The sequence below is a fragment of the Dermacentor albipictus genome, chromosome 1, assembly GCF_038994185.2.
Source record: "Dermacentor albipictus isolate Rhodes 1998 colony chromosome 1, USDA_Dalb.pri_finalv2, whole genome shotgun sequence".
NCBI lineage: Eukaryota > Metazoa > Arthropoda > Arachnida > Ixodida > Ixodidae > Dermacentor > Dermacentor albipictus.
In genome coordinates this window covers 167,422,885-167,445,049 of record NC_091821.1, presented here as the reverse complement: position 1 = coordinate 167,445,049, position 22,165 = coordinate 167,422,885, and the positions used below count along the sequence as shown (strand labels likewise).

The 22,165-nt window shown below is 49.7% G+C and overlaps 1 protein-coding gene across 4 annotated transcripts in view; it reads left to right on the top strand.

Moving 5' to 3' along the window:
* bsk (mitogen-activated protein kinase dJNK) overlaps positions 1 to 12,027 on the top strand; it is a 124,336-nt gene extending 112,309 nt beyond the window's left edge. For 3 of the 4 annotated variants that reach the window (XM_070528905.1, XM_070528909.1, XM_070528907.1), the window contains one exon: positions 9,453 to 12,027. In XM_070528905.1, the coding sequence (XP_070385006.1) occupies positions 9,453 to 9,553 (101 nt within the window). In that variant the 3' untranslated portion in view covers positions 9,554 to 12,027. Of the gene's footprint in view, positions 1 to 9,450 lie in introns of all 4 variants that reach the window. The other variant, XM_070528911.1, reaches the window with a different exon arrangement.
* Positions 12,028 to 22,165: the final 10,138 nt, after the last annotated feature.

The following is a 22,165-nucleotide window of genomic DNA, read 5'->3' as shown; positions in this document are numbered from 1 at the left end:
CATGAATGCCTGTTCAATACGGCATAAATTTACCACCTCCTACCATCCCCTAACGAACGGCCTCACTGAGCGCTTGAACCGCACCCTTACAGACATGCTATCCAAATATGTATCCGACGACCACCGTGACTGGGACCTGGCTCTACCTTACATTACCTTTGCATACAACTCTTCCCGTCTCGAAACTGCTGGCTTTTCCCCATTTTACCTCTGGTATGGCCGCAAACCAACGCTACCCCTGGACACTGTGCTTCCATCTGCCACAGCTTCAACTAGTGATTATGCCCGGGATGCAATCGCCTATGCTGACCACGCTCACCAACTTGCGCGCGCTCGTCTACATGTGTCTCAAGACAAGCAGAAGCAACGCTACGACCTCCGTCACTATGATGTCCATTTTGTGCCCGGCAGCCTCATGTTGCTTTGGTCACCTTCGCGTAAAGTTGGCGTATGTGAAAAAACTCCTTTCTTGTTACACAGGTCCATATCGCGTGCTCTGCAAAGTGACCGATGTCACCTATGAAATCGTTCTAGCCACGCCCACTACGTCCTCTGCTGTGACAACCAGTGACATTGTCCACGTCGCCCGACTCAAGCCCTACAACTCTCCACGCGCCTTGGATATTTAACAGCACCGTGACGGTGCTTTTGCCGCCAGGGGGTAGTATTACGATATCATCAATCGATGCTCAAGAAACGAGCCGCCGCGAGAACGACGATGAAGTTGGTCGGTACGCTTGGCAAGAGCGAGTGTCGGCCTGGCTGCCTGGCTCCAGTGTAAATATTTAGCCTGTAAATAGCCTCTTTTGTCTGTGTCTTTCCACATGCAACAATATATATATATATATATATATATATATATATATATATATGTATATATATATATATATATTGCAACGGGGGTGTTCACCGAGCAGAAGGTTCACTAGTTATAGATTGTAGCGCTAGGCTTAAAACAGGTCGGCGCTGTATCGTAACACGGAAGCAAGCACTTCTCGTCGTCTTCTTCTTTTTGCACCTGCACACCAGCACCATGCCCACTGCCCAGTGCCTTCAGTACAATCACTCCCCACCGAAAGAGTAGCCATCCTGGCGACCTAAGGACAGGGGAACACAGGGGGGTCATGGCACTGCTTGAGCCGGGAGACGTGGACAATTTCCTGGCCCCGACGACGCTGGTCGGAAGGCGCTTCCGTTGGCTCGATGAGGTAGTTGACCGCGGATGTTTGTTTCAGTACCCGATAAGGACCGTGGTACTTGGAGAGCAGCTTGGAGGAAAGGCCTGGAGGAGTAGAGGGCACCCACAACCAGACCAGCGAGCCAGGCGCAAAGCACGTAGCCGTAGTGGATGAATCGTGGCAAAGCTTTTGGCGCCACTGGTCCTGGGATGTGAACGAACGAGCGAGCTGGCGACATTCTTCGGCGTAAGCAGCCGCTCTAGAAACAGTCGTCCACTCCGAAGCATCTGGCCGGTAAGGTAGAATCGTGTCCATAGTGGATGAAGGTTCGTGTCCGTAAAGGAGAAAGAAAGGGGAGAACCCAGTGGTGCTTTGCGTGGCGGTATTGTAAGCGTAGGTGACGAAAGGTAGAATGCGATCCCAATTCGAGTGGTCAGATGAAGCATACATGGCCATCATGTCACCAAGGGTGCGGTTGAAACGTTCTGTCATCCCGTTAGTTTGTGGATGATATGCTGTGGTAGTGCGGTGAATGATGCGACACTCCTTTAGCAATGCTGCAATGACGTCTGAGAGGAAAACGCGACCGCGGTCGCTCAGTAATTCGCGAGGTGCTCCATGGCGTAAAATCAGGTTTTGAAGGATAAAACTGGCGACGTCTTTTGCTGTGGCAGATGCTAGGGCTGAAGTTTCAGCGTACCGCGTGAGGTGGTCGATAGCAACAATAACCCAGCGGTTGCCGCTTGGAGTGTTGGGAAGCGGACCGTATAAGTCAATGCCGACGCGGTCGAATGCGCGCGCGGGGCATGGTAAAGGTTGCAAGGGGCCGGTGGCATGTTGAGGTGGCGTCTTGCGTCGTTGGCATAGGTGGCATGACCGGACATACTGGCGAACGAAACGGTACATACCGCGCCAGTAGTACCGAAGCTGGAGGCGAGAGTATGTCTTTAATACACCAGCGTGGCCGCATTGTGGGTCGTCGTGGAACGTGGCGCAGATGTCGGAGCAGAGGTGTCGGGGTATAACAAGCAACCACTTACGACCGCTGGAATTGTAGTTGCGGCGGTACAGCAGGTTATCTCGAATGATGAAGTGCGTGGCTTGGCGACGAAGCGTCCGAGAGGTCGGTGCTGGCGAGTGGCTGGACAGGAAGTCGATAAGCGAAGAGATCCATGGGTCTTTGCGCTGCTCTGATGGCATGTCGGAAATGTTGAGGGCGAAGGCACCGCAGGTATAAATAGGCGAGCGGACAGGACCAGAGGGCAGGGGGGACCGGGATAGAGCGTCTGCGTCTGAATGCTTTCGGCCTGAGCGATAAACAACGCGGATGTCGTATTCTTGTAGGCGCAATGCCCAACGGGCAAGCCGACCAGTTGGATCTTTTAGAGAAGATAACCAGCATAGGGCATGATGGTCGGTCACGATGTCAAATGGACGCCCGTACACATAAGGACGGAATTTGCCGATAGCCCAAATGATGGCCAGACATTCTTTTTCAGTAACCGAGTAGTTCGCCTCGGCTTTGGTAAGGGTGCGGCTGGCATACGCGACGACGTACTCTTCGAAGCCATCCTTGCGTTGTGCAAGAACAGCGCCGAGCCCGACACCACTAGCGTCCGTATGGATCTCAGTTGGAGCAGAAGGATCAAAGTGTCGCAGTACTGGAGGCGAGGTGAGAACGCGTCGCAGTTCTTGGAATGCGTCGTCGCATGCCGGGGACCAGGCTGATAGGTCAGAACTGCCGGTGAGAAGCTGCGTCAAGGGGGCGATGATAGAGGCAAAGTTACGGATGAAGCGCCGGAAATATGAGCACAAGCCGATGAAACTGCGAAGCTCTTTCATGGTGGTTGGTTTGGGGAACTCGGTTACGGCGCTAAGTTTCGTGGGGTCCGGGAGGATACCGTCTTTGGAAACTACATGACCGAGAATAGTAAGCGTGCGAGCGCCGAAGTGGCATTTCTTCAAATTTAGTTGCAGTCCTGCAGTGGAGAGGCACGCAAGGACTTGCTCGAGGCGGCTGAGGTGCGTCGCAAAGTCGGTGGAAAAAACCACAATGTCATCCAAATAACACAGGCACGTTTTCCACTTCAGCCCTCGAAGAATGCTATCCATCATGCGCTCGAAAGTGGCAGGCGCGTTGCAGAGGCCGAACGGCATGACGGTAAATTCATATAGCCCATCAGGAGTTACAAAGGCTGTCTTTTGGCGATCGGCCTCTGCCATTGGCACTTGCCAATACCCGGAGCGTAGATCCAGCGAGGAAAAGAATTCCGCTCCCTGCAGACTGTCCAAGGCATCGTCGATGCGCGGCAGAGGATATACATCTTTGCGCGTTATTCGGTTAAGGCGGCGATAGTCGACGCAGAACCGAATGGAGCCGTCTTTCTTTTTAACGAGGACAACCGGAGATGCCCAGGGACTGTTAGAGGGCTGGATGATGCCGCGCTCCAGCATGTCTTCAACGTGCTGGTCGATGATACGGCGTTCAGCAGCCGACACACGATACGGACGCTGGCGCAATGGTGTTTGTGGACCGGTGTCGATACGGTGAACGACTGCGGACGCTCGGCCCAAGGATGGTTGGTCAATGTCGAATGAGGAACGAAAGCGTTGGAGGAGCTTGATAATTTCTGTGTGCTGCGCAGGTGTGAGTTCCGCGTCGACGGCACGAGCGAAGACGTCTACAGGGGCATCAGTCGCGGCCGGAGGAGTGACGGAACAAATCGGAAGTGATGCCGAATCACCAAACGTGGTGGCCGGGAGAACGCTGTCGAAAGCTTCAGCGGTACCCAGGCACTCGCCGCGGAGTAGGGATGATGGGCAGGCGGACGGATTGCACACGTAAAGGGCAGCTGAACCGTCGCAAAAAGTGACGACAGCAAACGGAAGCAGAAAGTTCCGGCGGCGCGCACAAGTGGCCGACGGTGTAAACAGAACAGATGAGTTTGCAGTAGAGTTACATGACACAGGAACCAGAGCGGCGGAGAAAGGTGCGATATCGATGTCGGAGGCGGCAACAACTTTAGGAGAAGAATGGTCGTCAGGGTCGAAGCACGCCACTGATAATGTAAGTTCGGCACGAGCGCAGTCGATAAGTGCTTGATTGACAGATAGGAAGTTCCATCCAAGAATTACGTCGTGTGACGAACGAGATAGGATGACAAATTCTATAACATACATAACGTTTCGAATGACAACCCGTGCTGTGCACGACGCTGAAGGCTGAATGCGATGCGAGGTTGCCGTACGCAGAGAAAGAGAGGTAAGGGGAATGGTCACTTTGTTCAAGTTGCGGCAAAGCTTCTCACTAATAATAGAAACGGCGGCTCCGGTGTCGATAAGCGCGTGTACGGTGACGCCGTCTACGGACAGTTCAATTTCGTTCGCCAGGTTAGAATGAGGCCTTGAAATGTTCGACGTAAACGCAGTTCTTGCCTCTGGAACTGCGACTGTTAGTTTTCCTCTCGGGCTGGGCTGGGTCGGCGAACCATCGGGGAAATGGGTCGGCGACGTGCGGAAGGTGACCGACGGGCATCGAAAGGGAGGCGACTGTAAGATGAGTCCGGAGGAAGGCTAGATGGGTCCTGACGCGGAAGTCGAGCAGGCCTGTAGCTTGAGGCGCCGCCACTGTCAGGTAAACGGGGGCTGCGACGGCGGCAAAATCGGGCTACGTGGCCCGGAAAATGGCAGAAATAACATATTGGCCGGTTGTCGGATGTACGCCACGGGTTGACGACAGGGGCTGCAGCGGCCGAGTAAGGGACGACCATCGGGCGTGAAGGTGGCGGCGGCGGCACATGGAAGGTGCCAGTGGCCCGGTAGGCATCAGAAGCCGGAGGAGCGTAAGGCCGGGCGACGACGTCAGCGTACGTTAGCGGCCCAGCTGCAGGCTGCGGAGGAGGGGCAGATGGCAGCGCCGCGGCAACTTGGGTCTGGATGACGTGGCGAAGTGAAGGAGCCAAGGTTGTCGACGGCTCGGGTGTGCTGTTCGCCAGAGAGAGTTGGCGGGCAACTTCCTGACGGATAAACTGCTTTATCTCCGGCAATAAAGCAGAGATGTCGGCAGCGTCGCGGCCGAAATCCAACGGAGATAGATCCGTGGTGTCCTGCTGAGCAGCGCATGTTGATGCACGCTGCTTGCGCAGCTCATCGTACTGCTGACATAGCTGTATGACTTCGGCAATCGTTCGTGGACTCTTCGCGACGAGCATCTGGAAGGCATGGTCGTCGATACCTTTCATGACGTGCTTAATCTTGTCAGCTTCGTCCATAGATGAGTTCACGCGCTTGCATAGCGAGAGGACGTCTTCAATATAACTGGTGAAGGTCTCGTCCTGGCGTTGAGCTCGACCACGCAAGCGCTGCTCAGCGCGAAGCCGGCGAACGGCGGGACGGCCGAAGACCTCTGCCAAAGTCGCCGTGAAAGCCGACCAGGTGGTAAAATCGGCTTCATGGTTGCGGAACCATAGGTTGGCCACGTCAGTCAAGTAAAAGATGACATTCGTGAGCTTGGCGCGGTCGTCCCACTTATTATACGCGCTTACACGGTCATATTCGGCGAGCCAGTCTTCCACGTCGTGGTCGTCTGTTCCGCTAAATATAGCCGGATCGCGCTGCCGGATCACGCCAGAACAGACGATGGTGGGGGGCACGGGAGCAGCAGCCTGGGACGGTCCTGGTTCATCCATTGCAACAGCTGGTGGTAGCGTTCGGCTGCGGAGTTCCAGGATGTAGAAGAGAAACCCAGCACCTCCACCAAATGCAACGGGGGTGTTCACCGAGCAGAAGGGTCACTAGTTATAGATTGTAGCGCTAGGCTTAAAACAGGTCGGCGCTGTATCGTAACACGGAAGCAAGCACTTCTCGTCGTCTTCTTCTTTTTGCACCTGCACACCAGCACCATGCCCACTGCCCAGTGCCTTCAGTACAATATATATATATACCGGGTGTCCCAACTAACTTGGACCAAGATTTTAAGGTACCCAAGAACTCTAGAGAAGTCATACTGACTGCATAGTAGCCATAGACATATGTACTTATGGCCAGCATTTTTTTCAGCACGAAGTATTAATTACTTTTAATTAGTGAACTTTTTTATTATTGCTTGAATCGCAAGCATACTATTACAAGGTCGTAGGGGATTTTAAATAACCTCGGAATCAAGCATTTATTTCGTGCTGAAGTGGTCCTGGTGTTTTTTTCCAAGAAAGAACAAAAGCCCGCGAAATATGCGAAATACGATATAGATGCAGACTCGCACGCCATTACTCAAGCGCCTACAAGCAACCATTGAAAGATATACGGCTGCATTCTCTTATTGCCGCATCGTACAAAGCTCCGCAACGCTTATCAATGCGTCAGCAGCGTGCTCTCTTGATGCCGCGCCCATCGCATAGCGTGAAGCCCTGTATCGAGCTGCCGCTGCTAGTAAAGCAGTGTATCTGTGGCTATTCGCTTGGGAGCACTTGAGTAGCACGCGAGCGCCTGTCTGTTCCGTATTTTGGATGTTTCGCGTGCTTTTGTTTTTTCTCGTAAAAACCAACAAGGCAAAGCTGAGCACTAAACAAATGCTTCATTCGGAGGTTATTCGAGGTGCCCAACAACTTTGTAATTTATTTGTGATTCAAGCAATAATTAAAATGTTCACTGATGAGAAGTAATTAATTATGTAGTACTTCATGATGTAAAAAATACTGGCCATAAGTACATACGACTGCGGCTGCTACTATGCAGTCAGTACGATTTCTGCAGAGCTCTTGGGTATTTTTTAAATCTTGGTTCAAGTTAGCTGGGACACCCTGTATATATATATTTATGTGTGTGTGTATGTATATCTGCAGAATAAGTTGTTCAAGAACTCCCTTCGCATGTCATGGGCTGAGTTCATGAGGAAGGGAGAGAAGACTCCTAAAGGGAACCTCCAGAAGCCTTTGCACCAAGACATGCTGAACTTTGTGTCGACGGCTTGGGCTGCTGTGTCTGAAGAGATGGCTGTGGGATCCTTCAAGGGGTGTTGGATCATTTTCGTGTTTGATGGTATTTAGGATGGGCATTTGCATAACCAACTTGCAGGCACTGGACAGTCCGCGGTCTGTTCAAGCTGCGTGAGCGTCGGTGGCGAGTGCATTGACCTCCTATTCGGCATTGACTCGGTAGAGTCGTTCGCTGGGTTCAGTGACGATGAGTAGGGGCTAGTGTACCGCGTCATTTACCATTTGAAAATAAACATGCTTCGATTCTGTAGCCACCGTAGCCCTGCCCCAAAGTTTATTAATTGGCCACCATCTTTGATTTTTACTGCTTCGACTGGACAAGCGTCAAGATTAACCCAATTTTCAGAGAAAGTGGGGTGGGTGCTTCCATGATATTTTACGGTAGTAGTTAAGAACACTCAACTAGCCTCGAACCACGTAAAGCTTAAGGTCAGATAACGCGCTTGCTTGCTAGCAAACACTCACTCCTGGCCGCTCCTGGTTTGACGTCTTGGCAGACTTCGCTTCATATTGAGCTAACAATAGCTCTTCAATATGTGCAAGTCGGATGTGGCTACTATCTGTCGGTCAAGCTGTTGCAGAACAAAGCCGGTTTGCACCATGTAGTACGGCTAGGCTGGAGCATATGAGTGCAAGCAGGCACTCGAGCCCCTTCGGGCACAAAGCAAATGCTGCGCATACGCACTTCAGTTGCATGGAGCTGCGGCCTGCTACATAGCATAAATATTGCGGCTGCTGCGGGGTGCCAGGACAAGTGCACTGACTGAGCACATTGTGGGTCGCTGAGGAAACATAGTTTGCCACGTCATAGGTGCAAAACTTGGAAATAGTGGCGTCTACGTGAACATCCAAAATCAAATTTGAACTATGCACCAAGGTGATGTGCAGTAGGTGGAGCGTTGTGGGCATGTGCTGCTTCACTGTAGCCGGCACAGTGCAAGTCAAGTGGAAGCACTGCCAACAGGATGTTTGATTGCCAATCACTCCGCTTCTGCTGAACGCATTGAAGTACTTTTTGCAGCAAAGTATTTCTGAACTAGTGTATTTAACTTCAAATGCATCACTCGACTTCGATAAAAAGTGGATCAGGGCCCCTTTAAATCTTACCAACCAATAATCAATTGTCTTGTCTGGTAGATTTAGTTATTGACTGCTGGAGTAATAATAGTTAAACTCTCAGTGGTGAAAGGTTATTTTCAGTGAGTCTGATGCCTCTGTCACAGGGTCATACACTTTCACATCAATTCCAGCAATTTAAATATCATTTACTGTCCAGTGAAGTTCACTGTTGGATCAGAGCTACTCACAATTTGAGGGTGGTTGGGGGGGGGGCTTTACTTGTGAATGTCAGTGGAAATAGTGGCCATACTCTGTGCAGTGCAAAATATAGAACACATTGCAAGTCATTCCTTGCCATGCTGGGCACTGGCAGACTTGCTCCAGATGAGGTGGTGATCTGCACTCACGCCTTGTTGTATACAGGCTTGGACTGACCTGAATGCACATTTTTTGCCCAGCCTGTAGGCTTGGTATACAGGCTTGGACTGACCTGAATGCACATTTTTTGCCCAGCCTGTATGCTTGGCTTGAGCCATCTGAGCCTCCTTAACTTGAAATTAGGAAGGGCCCGGGCTGAAGCACTTTTGTCTAAGCAAGGCCTGGTCATGTACTAAATCCAACATTAGGGCAAGTACAAAGATTTCTAGCAAGGTTACTTGCATGGAGAGAACCATGAAATTGGTTAGATGAATATCCAGTCATAAGCTCCTTTGTGCTTCAATGAAATTCCAGGGTTGCAGTCAAGCTTCATTATAAATAAATTAGTTGCAACTAACTAATGGATATGACAGTGCAACCATAATTTCACTTGGAAGTTCTCATACAAAAAATGTGCACCTAAAATCTAGAAGCAGTACAAGCACAGATAAACCAGAATAATCAGCTCTACTGCTGTGTATGGAACTGATTTTCTCACTGGCTTTGCTTGCAGTGTGCAGCGGAGCTGTTGGGGCTCTGTTTGGTGTGGCCATCTGTTGCTTTTTAAATTTTTTCTGCTTTATTTTTATGTACTGCTTCAGCATTCAAAAGTTGCCTCACTTGGTTTCATTTCAAAGTGTATGGGTACAAGAGGTGCTAGAAACATCTAACATCTAACTTTTCCTGTGGTAGAAAAAGAATTAACCTTTGTTTCTTTTTTTTTACCATATTGCATATCTGTAAAGCAGTGCAGTTCGTGCATTGTTTTGTTGCCAGTGGCTAATGCACTGTGTTGCATGTGCAGATGGTGCAATAGAGGTGATAGATGGAGACCAGTCTGTGGACCAGTCATCCAATGGAGGGGCTTCAGCAAACAGCTACCATCGACGGCGTTACCAGTCCTAGCTGCATGGGAAGAGCTATGACAGCTGAGGGGAAACGCACCCAGAAAGCCTCTGGAGGAAGAACTCGTGCACCACCTGTTCTCTTGCTGTCCATCTCTGCAGTTTTCTTCTCCATAACCACAAGCTCAACATTGCTTGCCTTGATTTTCACGACATGGGGCCATGGAGTGATCTTGAGGCCCCAGATGGTGGGCATGCTTGCTGTTGGGCAGATGGTCTTATTTAATAAGTTTTGCCTTACTACAACTTCTTTTCTCCCACTGAGGTCAAATGAATGGATTATATGACAATTGTCTTTAGGGATTTGCCCAGTAGTAAATGTTGGAATTCCATATGCTGATTGCAGTGTGCAGTATAATATGCTGCAAGGGCTATGGCAGTGTCCCCGGGAAGAAGATAGTTGGAGAGAAATTCTCCCATGTCAGTTCTGTGTGTGCAGGCCATGGTCTTCCTGAAGTTCTTTGCAGCTGTGTTGTGCAAAGTGGGGTTGCATTACTTCTGCCCTATAGATGCAGCTCCTGGCATTGACTTTTTATTGGCTTTCTTAAAACAGTTAACTTTGGTGGGAAAGCACACATTAGTGAAAGCGAACAGGTGCCAGAAAAAACTGTAAAGTTATTTGCAAGGCTTCTCATTGCTGAGAGACACCTCTTGTGTTGAAGCCTATGTAAATTTTTATTTTTTATTATTTGTGACATCTGAAGCTGCAGCACTGCGTGAGTTTTATGCCATTTTAGTTCTCTTGCTTTTACACATGTGGACAGGCTTGTGGAAGAGTGCATCTAGTTGTGTGTTTAGGCAGTTGTCTTTATTGAATGTTTTCTTTTTTTCTGAAGGCAGTGGATGTATCTAAAATATGGTGAAGAAAAAAAAAGTGCATGATAGAAAAGAATAGAATTGTGCTAATTGTGCAAGGTAAATTATTGTCCTTGTTATCTCTTTATAGCTCAAGGGATCTGTTGTGAAGAGAATTATCAAGAATGGACAGGCTTAGTGGTGGGCTTTTATTCAGGCCAACAGCTGAATGAATTTTTCAGGCATTTTAATTTTGGCCTCTCTATGACAACTTTTAGCCAACTAGCATCACTGAAAGTATGGGGAAAGCAGTGAGGATGAAAAGTCTGCTTTTAGCAGTGAATAGAGCTTGTGGAGCTGTATGCTTATTGTATGGAGCTGAAATTTGCATGCCTTTAGCTTTTTTGGCAGATTTTGTGATAATTGAAGTGGACTTCTTTGAGGTTTTACAAGTGGCTGTGGCAGAAGGAGCAAGATATGGTGCAGGCCATTGAGGCTGCTTGTTCAGTCTGAGTGCAGAGGTCAGGCCCGAGGCACATGGAACCTAGTCATGCTGCATGCAAGACATCCTAGTACAGGAATTGTCTTTTTTTTTTTTAATAGGATCTGCAATTGCATATGTGTGCACCATCTGTCTCCGATTGTTAGTTGGCCCTACTGACTCTGTTCTTATACTGTCGTTTGTCTGTATTCTGTTCATTTCAACTTCTCATGTACAAGGGGTTCATTTCTTGTGCTTTTATCATCCTTGTTGTTATACACAAGACTGCTCCGAAGTGTTTGTGGCAGTGCAAAGGCATTTGTTATGAGTGTGCAAAACTTTTGTGATGTGTGATTTTGGAGGAGGGATTTTTTTTTTCCATTGTTTGGTTAGCCATTCAGGATTGTCTGTAATTGCTACAGAGCACTGAACACAGAATTGTGGAAGTGGGCTGTGTTGTGATTGAGGATTGCAATTTCGGTAAGGCACCAGCACAGTAGCCAAGCCTTGGGCTTGTATCCATTGCTGAACATGGGCTTGACCCCCCAGGAACCTTTTGCATGGGTGGGCAGACAATTTGGCTCAGCTGCTGCTTGTCAGTTAAAAGAGAAATGTGTGAATGTGTATGTTTGTTTCATGTGTAGTTGAGTGACAGAGCAAGGTCGATAGCTGTTGAACCAGGTCACTGACAGGTTTGCCAACTAGCTGCAGGGTCTGGGGCACACCCCACAGGTGATGCAGTCTTTCTGTTCTTCCTGCTCGTCTGATCGGGTAGGATTAGCCGCCATGTCTGTACATATATATACGCAATAGTCTTACTTCCTCTAGAGTCCCACTAATACGCTCTGTACTGATGGACAAGCCCCTTTTTTAGGTTTTTGAAGGACAGGTGGTGAAAAGTGTTTTTGCCTTTTTGAGACGACGTTGTATAAAGAACAGAAAAAAAAACACATTGTACATTTTGATTTTTACTGTGACGCCCATTGGGGAGAGAGTTCTTTTGTGTGTGCATGTGTGTGCATGTGTTTCCTCTGGGGAGATATTTCCCTTGCGTTGGCCTTCACTGGAGCAGCCTTCGCAAGCTGCTCTTGCACCATAGGCGTCGTGTTATTGTTTTCCTCGTTTTTGCGCATTTTATGTTGGTTTTTACTTTTGTTCAACAAAAACCAAGGGAAAATAAATTAGAAAAATTCACTGAACTATGGGTGCTCATTTACATTACTTATTTATAATTGGAAGGAACAGTGGGAATGTGCATGAAGTTGGCACATTCACTGCTTTATGGGTTGCGTCTGGCATTGCTGCTGCGCAGTAGCAAATGCTGGCCTATAACCGTGGGCAGCTTTCTGGCTATGCAGCCAAAGCTGCATAACCCAATTGCACGTGCAAGGGCTGTATGTATTATTTTTGCTTTCAACATAATACAAAGTTGTGTTTCATTTTATCACTTTTAAGGTTTGTGGAACCATTGCGTATAAGTGGCCACATAAAGATATAGAAAAACCTGTGCATTCAAAGACGGAAGCCTGAGGTGGGGTGTGTTAAACTGAAATTGAAGTGAAAACCGGAGCTGAAAAATTATCAGCGGAACGGTAACCAAACCGCCTTTGCGCCAATAAACCCGAATTAACTAGCATTTTTCCACCAACTTGGAAACCAATTTGAACCAAAACGTTTTGGAGGGACTATTCCGAATGGTTTGACCGGAGCTTCAGCACTGAGTGGTCGTTGCTGAAATTTGAGCGCAGACATCTTTTGCGTCTATATTCGGCACTGTGTCTTGCTTGTTGCCTCGGAATCAGTCGTGTGGCTTGCCACAGTAATCTCACTGGCTCACTCAATTGTACGCATGGTTGCCTCAGCTGTATGCTGCGCATGGTTGACGTGCACTGATTTAGACAGAGCATCATCGATGCTTTGTTGATGTCAGCATATAATTCTGCTACTTGTGCTCTGGATATTTGTGTTCAGGCACAGTAGTGCACTGGTTACGCTTTGACTTTCATGTTGCAGTTTGTGCTATAGTTCCAGTTCCTGTATGCTGCGGCTTCTGCAGTGCAATCACACTTAGCGCTTAGTGGAAATGGCAAAGCAGATATAAAGAGAGAACTTAATAAAGAGAGAATGCAAACTTTGTTTTGCGGTGCTCGGCTGGCACTGGTGTTTCAGTGACCACTCTCTAATTATTACAAATATGGGATTTGAGACACAATATTACATTTTGCAGGACAAGATTAGCAACAAGGGCAGACAAGAAAACGCCGTTGGATTCTTTAGCAGCCCAGCTAATATTCAGTAATTAAATTTTTGTTAACAGTGGGCCGCCAATGGCACTTAGTTTTAGCTAATGGCAAGCTCGTAATTTGGTTTGTAAATGGTTCAAAAGCCATTATGTAAAGGGCCACTCACCAGACCACTCGCCACCAGCGAATTTCGGTCACATGCTGGAAGTTCCATGCCCTCTAGGGAGTGTTCTACCGCAAGAGTTTTTCAGATTCGTTCATTAAGGCGAGATAGAAATATTTCAGTGCCGCGAACCCATGATTTCAGGATGCGAGCGCAACCACCAACATAGACTCTTCGCTTGCCCCCGTCTAGCAGTCGCAAGCGAAATTCCTGCGTTCTCCCATACCGGAGCTGGTCGGTCGCGTGATGTATACGTCACGGGCCCCCTCCCCCACCCTTTTTTTTTTTTATGGGAAACATTTTTATGCCTACCCAACGAGAAAACCCGACCGTCCGACCCTCACGTACGACTATCGCTTTCAAGATAGGGTCCGCAGCAGCGTGCGAGTTCACTTTCGTGCTACCTCTCGCTTCAACGCGAACTAAGCGCCGAGAGCACAGCTTACACGAAGCTATAAGCACTCGGCGCGCTGTGTCCTCCATCGCAGAACGCTTTCAAGATGGGGCTCGCGAACAAGCGGTGAGAACACAGGCCCGTGCGGCCGTGCCATACGCAGCCGCCGCAGGTGTACGGTTGATAATGGTTCGAGGCGCATGGATAAAGCGCCAAAGAGCGATAACGGCTTAAATCGGAGCGTCATCAGCGCACCTGGCGCCCCCACCTGCAGTAGTTGGCTACGCCTCATCAATTAACCTTACGCCACCGTCCGCAGCAGTCCGTGTAGCCGCAGCGTTGCCGTTTATATTAGTCGGATCAGGTTTCATAACATTGAAAATGACACCGTGCTGCGTGAAGATGAGCAAGTGGCACTGTGCTTACGCATACTTGGACAACTCCCGGCCAGAGGAGTTGCTGCGTTAATTTTTCTATCTCTTTTTTGCTGCGCGGCGCACTTCCGCAGATGGTGTCGCGCACGAGCTGTTGTGTTTGTCTCGTATTGCTCGCTGTGCACGACAACACCTGACTGGCGGTATAAGTCGGTGCTACATAAACACTGATGCAGACGCAAGTAGTTCACAAAGCATGATCGCGCTCTGGAATACTAGAAAAGGACAGTTTCGCTCTCTGCGCGTGCGATTGCACGACATTGGAACAAGCAAACGAAACGTAAGTACATCTCTCTTGCTACGGTACGAAGTAACACAAAAACACGCAGACATTCAGTTTGTAGGTTTTTTTATTTCCCTAAACTTCAATTCATGTAATGGAGCAACAGATCAAACAAATTACGGCTGTTGCCTTGAATATTTCTCAGTCGCGTGTCACTGAGTGACGCCACATCACTCCGAACTGCGTAGCCCAACGTGGTCCCACTTTATGAGATTGACTTCGACTGCGGCGGCTGGGAGCGCGGTGCCCGCGAGAAGGGTGCAGTACGTTTGGTTTGAAATAGCGTGTACTAAACTATTACTCTTTAGTTTGACATTTCAGCGGTGTAATACTCTACAGGCACGATCATTGGCGTGCATTGTATGCACCGCGCTTGTCAGTTCTAAATAGCCAGCCGTGGTGAGGAGTCCTTTACCAGCTGTTTTGAAAACTGCAAATATTTTTTTCCATGATAAATATATTTTATGATATGCAAAACGGTATATCCTCAGTTTTGGGTCTCATTAAGAGAACTTGCACGATAAAGTACAGCACGCAGAATTAATTCTGAATGATTATAGTCAGTCGTAAGCTATAAGTCGTTTTAGGCCATTTTGAAGCAAAGTTATAGGCTAGTCATAAAAAATGCCCGCCTTGATACTTGAAAAGTATCATGGTTGGAAAAGTATAAAGGTGGGCATTTTTGATGATGAAGTTTGCTTCAAAATGTCATAAAACGATGAATTATAGCTTACGACACAACACTCGGAGTCGATTCCGTGGGCTGTACTTCACTGTGCAAGTTGCTGTTAAAAACCTCATGTCCTTTGCTTGCGACCATGAACTTTGCGCTCTAAGTGATGGCAGTCCCACGTTTCTGCGCGGCCGGACCTACAGTAGTTGTTTAGGCTTAGCTTTTGTTTCGCGATGCCTCACTCGCGGCGTCCATTGGCTCGCAGATACAGAAACCGACGGAAGCGACCACATTCGTACCTACGTGAAGGTAAAAGGTCTAACCAAATCCGTTCCATCAAATTTTAAACAATAGATTGGCCCGTGTTTAAATCACTTATGGAAGACGTATGCCACGAAGGCTTTTCGCGCACTCTAGAATTTCAGATCGCCAAGGCTGTGCAGGATGCTATGCGTACATTTCGGCCATTGGAGAAATACACAGATTTTGATGCGGATATACAGAGCCTCCGTGCAATTCGCTGGCGAGCGGAGCGACGGCACAGATGGACTAAATCGGTCTATAACTTTAGAGAGGCCAGACGCATTCAAAAGAAAATTCAGCGTCGCCTTGCTGTACTGCAAAATCAACGCTGGAAATCCTTTTGTGAGTCTCTCGAACCGCGTAAATATCTGTCCGTTGTCTGAAGAACAATCCGCGGACTTCGAACAGCTCCTCAACAGCGCCATCCATTTAAATATCTAACCCTCTATCAAGGACGCCGAGAAGTCGACGTAGCCGAAGATTACTGCGCAAGGATCGCGGGTCCGGCGTTCACGTATTCACCTTGCGCACCTATCCCTATTGGCCCCCCTTGCTCCCGAGATACTCGTATGGATGCTCCTTTCTCCATCGAAGAATTGGAGGCCACACTTGCTGGGTGCAGGCGATCTTCGTCACCAGGACCCGATGGCATCCCATACTCTGCGCTTGCAAACCTTGGTCAAGAGGCCAGAGATGCACTTATAGGACTGTACAACGCATCATGGCGTGACGGCCTGGTTCCTACCACGTGGAAATCCAGTCGCGTTGTTCCACTCCTCAAGCCTGGCGAATCCTCATTGGAATTGTCATCTTACCGTCCAATAGCACTGGTCAGCTGTGTCAGCAAGGTAATGGAGAGAATGATCCTTACACGGTTACAATGGTACTTAGAATTTTACAACGGCTATCCAGAGGTAATGGCTGGTTTTCGACGCGGACGCTCATCAATAGATAGCGTTATCGAACTTGTAACATACGTACAGCACCAGAAACATCTGAAACGAATCACTGTGGCTATTTTCCTTGATCATAAAGGTGCGTACGACAATGTAGACCATCATGCAATTCTGGACGCCTTAGAAGTTGTAGGGATTGGTGGACACACTTTTCGCTGGATACGCAACTATTTGAATGGAAGGTCTTTGTTTTGACTGAAGACGGACCAACGCCATTTAGCTATATACAAGTCGTGGTGTACCGCAAGGCGGAGTACCCAGCCCTACCCTTTTCAACCTGGTGCTCGTTGGTCTCGCTGATTCGTTGCCGCAAACCGTTGAGCTCTCCGTATATGCCGACGACATTTGCATATGGGCCTCAGGCGTGACACGTGTACAAGTCCGCGCACGACTTTAGAAAGCCTCAACGGCTGTGTCAACATACCTAGGAAAGCAAGGCCTGGAGCTTTTAATTGTGAAATGTGCACTCGTCGCTTTTACTCGCAAAGCGATGGCCCCGTATGCTTTGCGGATTAATGACCAAACTATACAATATAGACAAAGGCATCGATTTCTTGGTGTAATCATTGATAGAGACTTCTCTTGGAGCCCTCACATCTCGTACATGACTAAGCGTTTGGCCGCCATTGGGGACCTTGCGTTTCTCTGCGGGAAGTCCTGGGACGCAACATTACCGTCAATGTTGCAACTATATTGTTACGTGTAGCTGGAGTCCAATACTATATACAATTTATTTACAGGGAAGCTAACGGAAGGCCAAAATGGCGACGCTATATCAAGCGGGCCCACGTCGTCTTCTTCCTCCTCAGTGCAGCCTCACTCTGGCGGCTGTTCCGTAGCATCACCCCCGGCGGTAGAAGCACCGTCCCGGTGCTTAATCTACACATCAGCGGTGAAAGGTGTCTGGTATCGCTTTAGTCTCGCTACGTGAACGATGTCACTTGCAGCCGACGGTGACGCTGACAGGTCGGCGATGATGACTTCATACGTGACATCGGTCACTTGTCGCACCACACGGTATGGGCCAGTGTAGCGCGACAACAGCTTTTCTGAAAGGCCCACACGTCGAATGGTTGACCAGAGAAGCACCAGAGAATCCGGAGTAATGTGCACGTCGCGATGGTGGCAATCATAGAGGCGTCTCTGATGCTCCTGTGAGGCCTCGAGACGGGTGCGGGCGAGCTGGCGCGCGTGGTCGGCGTGTGCGATCGCGTCACGGGCGTATTCAGTGGTTGACCGTGTGGCCGAGGGCAACAAAGTGTCCAAGGGCAACGCGGGTTCTCGGCCATATAGGAGGTAGAATGGTGAATAGCCGGCGGTGTCGTGACGCGATGAATTATACGCGAACGTCACATATGGTAAGTGAAGATCCCAGTCGTGGTGGTCGGTCGCAACGTACTTTGAAAGCATGTCGGTGATGGTCCGGTTGAGGCGCTTCGTGAGGCCGTTGGTGTGTGGGTGGTAGGACGTGCTGAACTTGTGCTTTGTCGAGCAGGAGCGGAAAATGTCCTCGACGACTGCCGACAGAAAGCTGCGGCCATGGTCAGTGAGTAATTGGCGCGGAGCGCCATGCACTAAAATGATGTCGTAGAGCAGAAAGTCGGCAACGTCAGTAGCACAACTTGTCGGAAGGGCTTGGTGATTGCGTACCGCGTCGCATAATCAGTAGCGACGGCGACCCATTTATTTCCGGAGCCCGAGAGAGGAAACGGTCCAAGAAGGTCTAGACCAACACGGAAAAAGGATTCCGGTGGGATGTCGATCGGCTGGAGACATCCAGCTGGAGGTGTGGAGGGCTTCTTCCGGCGCTGACAGGGCTCACAAGCGGCAACGTAGCGCCGCACGGAGCGGGCGAGACCCGGCCAAAATAATCGACGGCGTACACGGTCGTATGTGCGCGAGACGCCCAAGTGTCCAGCCAAGGGAGCGTCGTGAAGTTGTTGGAGGACAGTCGAACGCAGGTGTGATGGGATTACGAGCAGAAGGTCAAGGCCGTGTGGATCGAGATTGCGGCGGTATAATGTGCCCTCCTTAAGGAGAAACATCCGGGGAGAGGCGTCGCCAGGCGTTGACTCCAGATGGTCGATGAAGGCTCGTAATGAAGGATCGCGGCGTTGCTCATTGCCGATTTCAAGCAACTGGGAGACAGAGAAAACGCAAGCGATGGCGTCCGCATCAGCCGGTTCGTCGACGGGGTAGCGGGACAAACAATCGGCATCCTGGTGCAAGCGTCCCGTCTTATATACCACAGAGAAGGTATATTCTTGCAGGCGTAATGCCCAGCGAGCGAGTCTTCCCGTGGGGTCCTTGAGTGAGGATAGCCAGCAGAGCGCGTGGTGATCAGTGATGACACAGAAGGGGCGTCCGTACAAGTATGGGCGAAACTTCGCAACAGCCCACACAAGAGCGAGGCACTCGCGCTCTGTGATTGAATAATTGCGCTCAGCGGGTGATAGAAGTCGGCTGGCATAGGCTATAACGCGGTTATGTCCATTCTGGCGTTGTGCTAATACTGCTCCTATGCCGTGACCACTGGCATCAGTTCGAACTTCCGTTGAGGCAGACAGGTCAAAGTGGGCCAGAATTGGAGGCGTGGTAAGGAGAGTAGTGAGCTGCGAAAAAGATGCGGCATGATCAGGTCCCCAAGAAAATGGGGCGTCTTCAAGAGGTCGGTAAGGGGACGTGCGATAGTCGCAAAATCCTTCACAAAGCGTCGGAAATATGAGCACAGCCCTACGAAATTACGAACGTCCTTGGTAGACTTCGGAACAGGAAAGTTCGTAACGGCGCGAATTTTGTCCGGATCAGGTCGCACGCCTCTGGCGTCCACGAGGTGTCCAAGGGCGGTGATTTGGCGACGAGCGAAGTGACATTTTGACGAGTCCAACTGGAGACCGGCGCGGCGAAACACGTCAAGAACCGCTGAAAGACGGTCTAGATGCGTGTCAAATGTGGGCGAATAAACGATGACGTCGTCCAGATAGCACAAACAGGTGGACTACTTGAACCCCTGAAGCAAAGAGTCCATCATTCGTTCGAAGGTGGCGGGCGCGTTACAGAGGCCGAAAGGCATCACCTTGAACTGATAAAGACCGTCAGGGGTAATAAATGCAGTCTTCTCTTGGTCCATGTCGTCGACGGATATCTGCCAGTAGCCGAACCGTAAGTCGATAGAAGAAAAATAGGTGGCACCGTACAAGCAGTCTAGAGCGTCATCAATACGTGGCAAAGGGTACACGTCCTTTTTTGTGATTTTGTTCAGGTGGCGATAATTTACACAAAAACGCCACGTTCCATCCTTCTTTTTCACAAGTACGACGGGAGAAGCCCAGGGACTACAGGAAGGCTCGATAATGTCCTTTGCAAGCATCTTTTTTACTTCCTGTTGGATAACAGCTCGTTCGGACGCAGAAACACGATATGGACGTCGGTGAATAGGGTTCGCATCGCCAGTGTTTATGCGATGGGTCACGACGGACGTTTGACCTAAGGGTCGATTGTCAAAGTCAAAAATGTCGCGATAGCCGTCAAGAACGCGGCAAAGGGCTTCAGCTTGAACAGGTGTAATGTCAGAGGAAACCATCTTCTCAATGTCGACGTCAGTACCATGCGATGACGTCACGGTATGGGCTGAGCTGCGACGATCCTCCACTGTGAATGGCTCGATCTCATCATCCTGCAAAGCGCTAATTATAGCCAATGAAATCCCCTGAGGCAGAACTTGCGCGGTTAGCGCGAAATTGACAAGGGGAAGGCAGGTGCGGTTGCCAGTGATTGTCAGCACAGTGTGCGGCACGGTAACACCATGTGTAAGTATAACTGCCGGAATTAGTGCGACCACGTAATTACTGTCAGGTACAGCTGGTGAGGACAACAAATCGACGTGTGTCACAGATTGAGGCGGTAGGCGAATAAAATCCATGCAGCTCAAACGGCTTGGAGGCAGGTCAACAAGGTCGGCAAGAAGAGGCAAGTCAAGGCGAAGTGAGCCGGCCGAACAGTCAATGAGGGCCGAATGATTGGCAAGGAAATCCAGACCGAGAATGAGGTCGTGAGGGCAATGCTCGATGACGGAGAAGAGAACGACGGTTTGTCTCTCAGCAATGGTGAGTCGTGCAGAGCACATGCCAACAATAGCGACAGTCCCTCCGTCGGCGACTTGTACAAATCGGTTCGGGGCGGGCGCCAGAACTTTCTTGAGCCGACGGCGAAGAGCAGCACTCATAATGGACACATGCGCCCCAATGTCAATCAACGCGCACACAGGAACATTGTCGACAATCATCGGCATCCGACAACAATCGGCATCCTGGTGCAAGCGTCCCGTCTTATATACCACGGAGAAGGTATATTCTTGCAGGCGTAATGCCCAGCGAGCGAGTCTTCCCGTGGGGTCCTTGAGTGAGGATAGCCAGCAGAGCGCGTGGTGATCAGTGATGGCACAGAAGGGGCGTCCGTACAAGTATGGGCGAAACTTCGCAACAGCCCACACAAGAGCGAGGCACTCGCGCTCTGTGATTGACTAATTGCGCTCAGCGGGTGATAGAAGTCGGCTGGCATAGGCTATAACGCGGTTATGTCCATTCTGGCGTTGTGCTAACACTGCTCCTATGCCGTGACCACTGGCATCAGTTCGAACTTCCGTTGAGGCAGACAGGTCAAAGTGGGCCAGAATTGGAGGCGTGGTAAGGAGAGTAGTGAGCTGCGAAAAAGATGCGGCATGATCAGGTCCCCAAGAAAATGGGGCGTCTTCAAGAGGTCGGTAAGGGGACGTGCGATAGTCGCAAAATCCTTCACAAAGCGTCGGAAATATGAGCACAGCCCTACGAAATTACGAACGTCCTTGGTAGACTTCGGAACAGGAAAGTTCGTAACGGCGCGAATTTTGTCCGGATCAGGTCGCACGCCTCTGGCGTCCACGAGGTGTCCAAGGGCGGTGATTTGGCGACGAGCGAAGTGACATTTTGACGAGTCCAACTGGAGACCGGCGCGGCGAAACACGTCAAGAATCGCTGAAAGACGGTCTAGATGCGTGTCAAATGTGGGCGAATAAACGATGACGTCGTCCAGATAGCACAAACAGGTGGACTACTTGAATCCCTGAAGCAAAGAGTCCATCATTCGTTCGAAGGTGGCGGGCGCGTTACAGAGGCCGAAAGGCATCACCTTGAACTGATAAAGACCGTCAGGGGTAATAAATGCAGTCGTCTCTTGGTCCATGTCGTCGACGGATATCTGCCAGTAGCCGAACCGTAAGTCGATAGAAGAAAAATAGGTGGCACCGTACAAGCAGTCTAGAGCGTCATCAATACGTGGCAAAGGGTACACGTCCTTTTTTGTGATTTTGTTCAGGTGGCGATAATTTACACAAAAACGCCACGTTCCATCCTTCTTTTTCACAAGTACGACGGGAGAAGCCCAGGGACTACAGGAAGGCTCGATAATGTCCTTTGCAAGCATCTTTTTTACTTCCTGTTGGATAACAGCTCGTTCGGACGCAGAAACACGATATGGACGTCGGTGAATAGGGTTCGCATCGCCAGTGTTTATGCGATGGGTCACGACGGACGTTTGGCCTAAGGGTCGATTGTCAAAGTCAAAAATGTCGCGATAGCCGTCAAGAACGCGGCAAAGGGCTTCAGCTTGAACAGGTGTAATGTCAGAGGAAACCATCTTCTCAATGTCGACGTCAGTACCATGCGATGACGTCACGGTATGGGCTGAGCTGCGACGATCCTCCACTGTGAATGGCTCGATCTCATCATCCTGCAAAGCGCTAATTATAGCCAATGAAATCCCCTGAGGCAGAACTTGCGCGGTTAGCGCGAAATTGACAAGGGGAAGGCAGGTGCGGTTGCCAGTGATTGTCAGCACAGTGTGCGGCACGG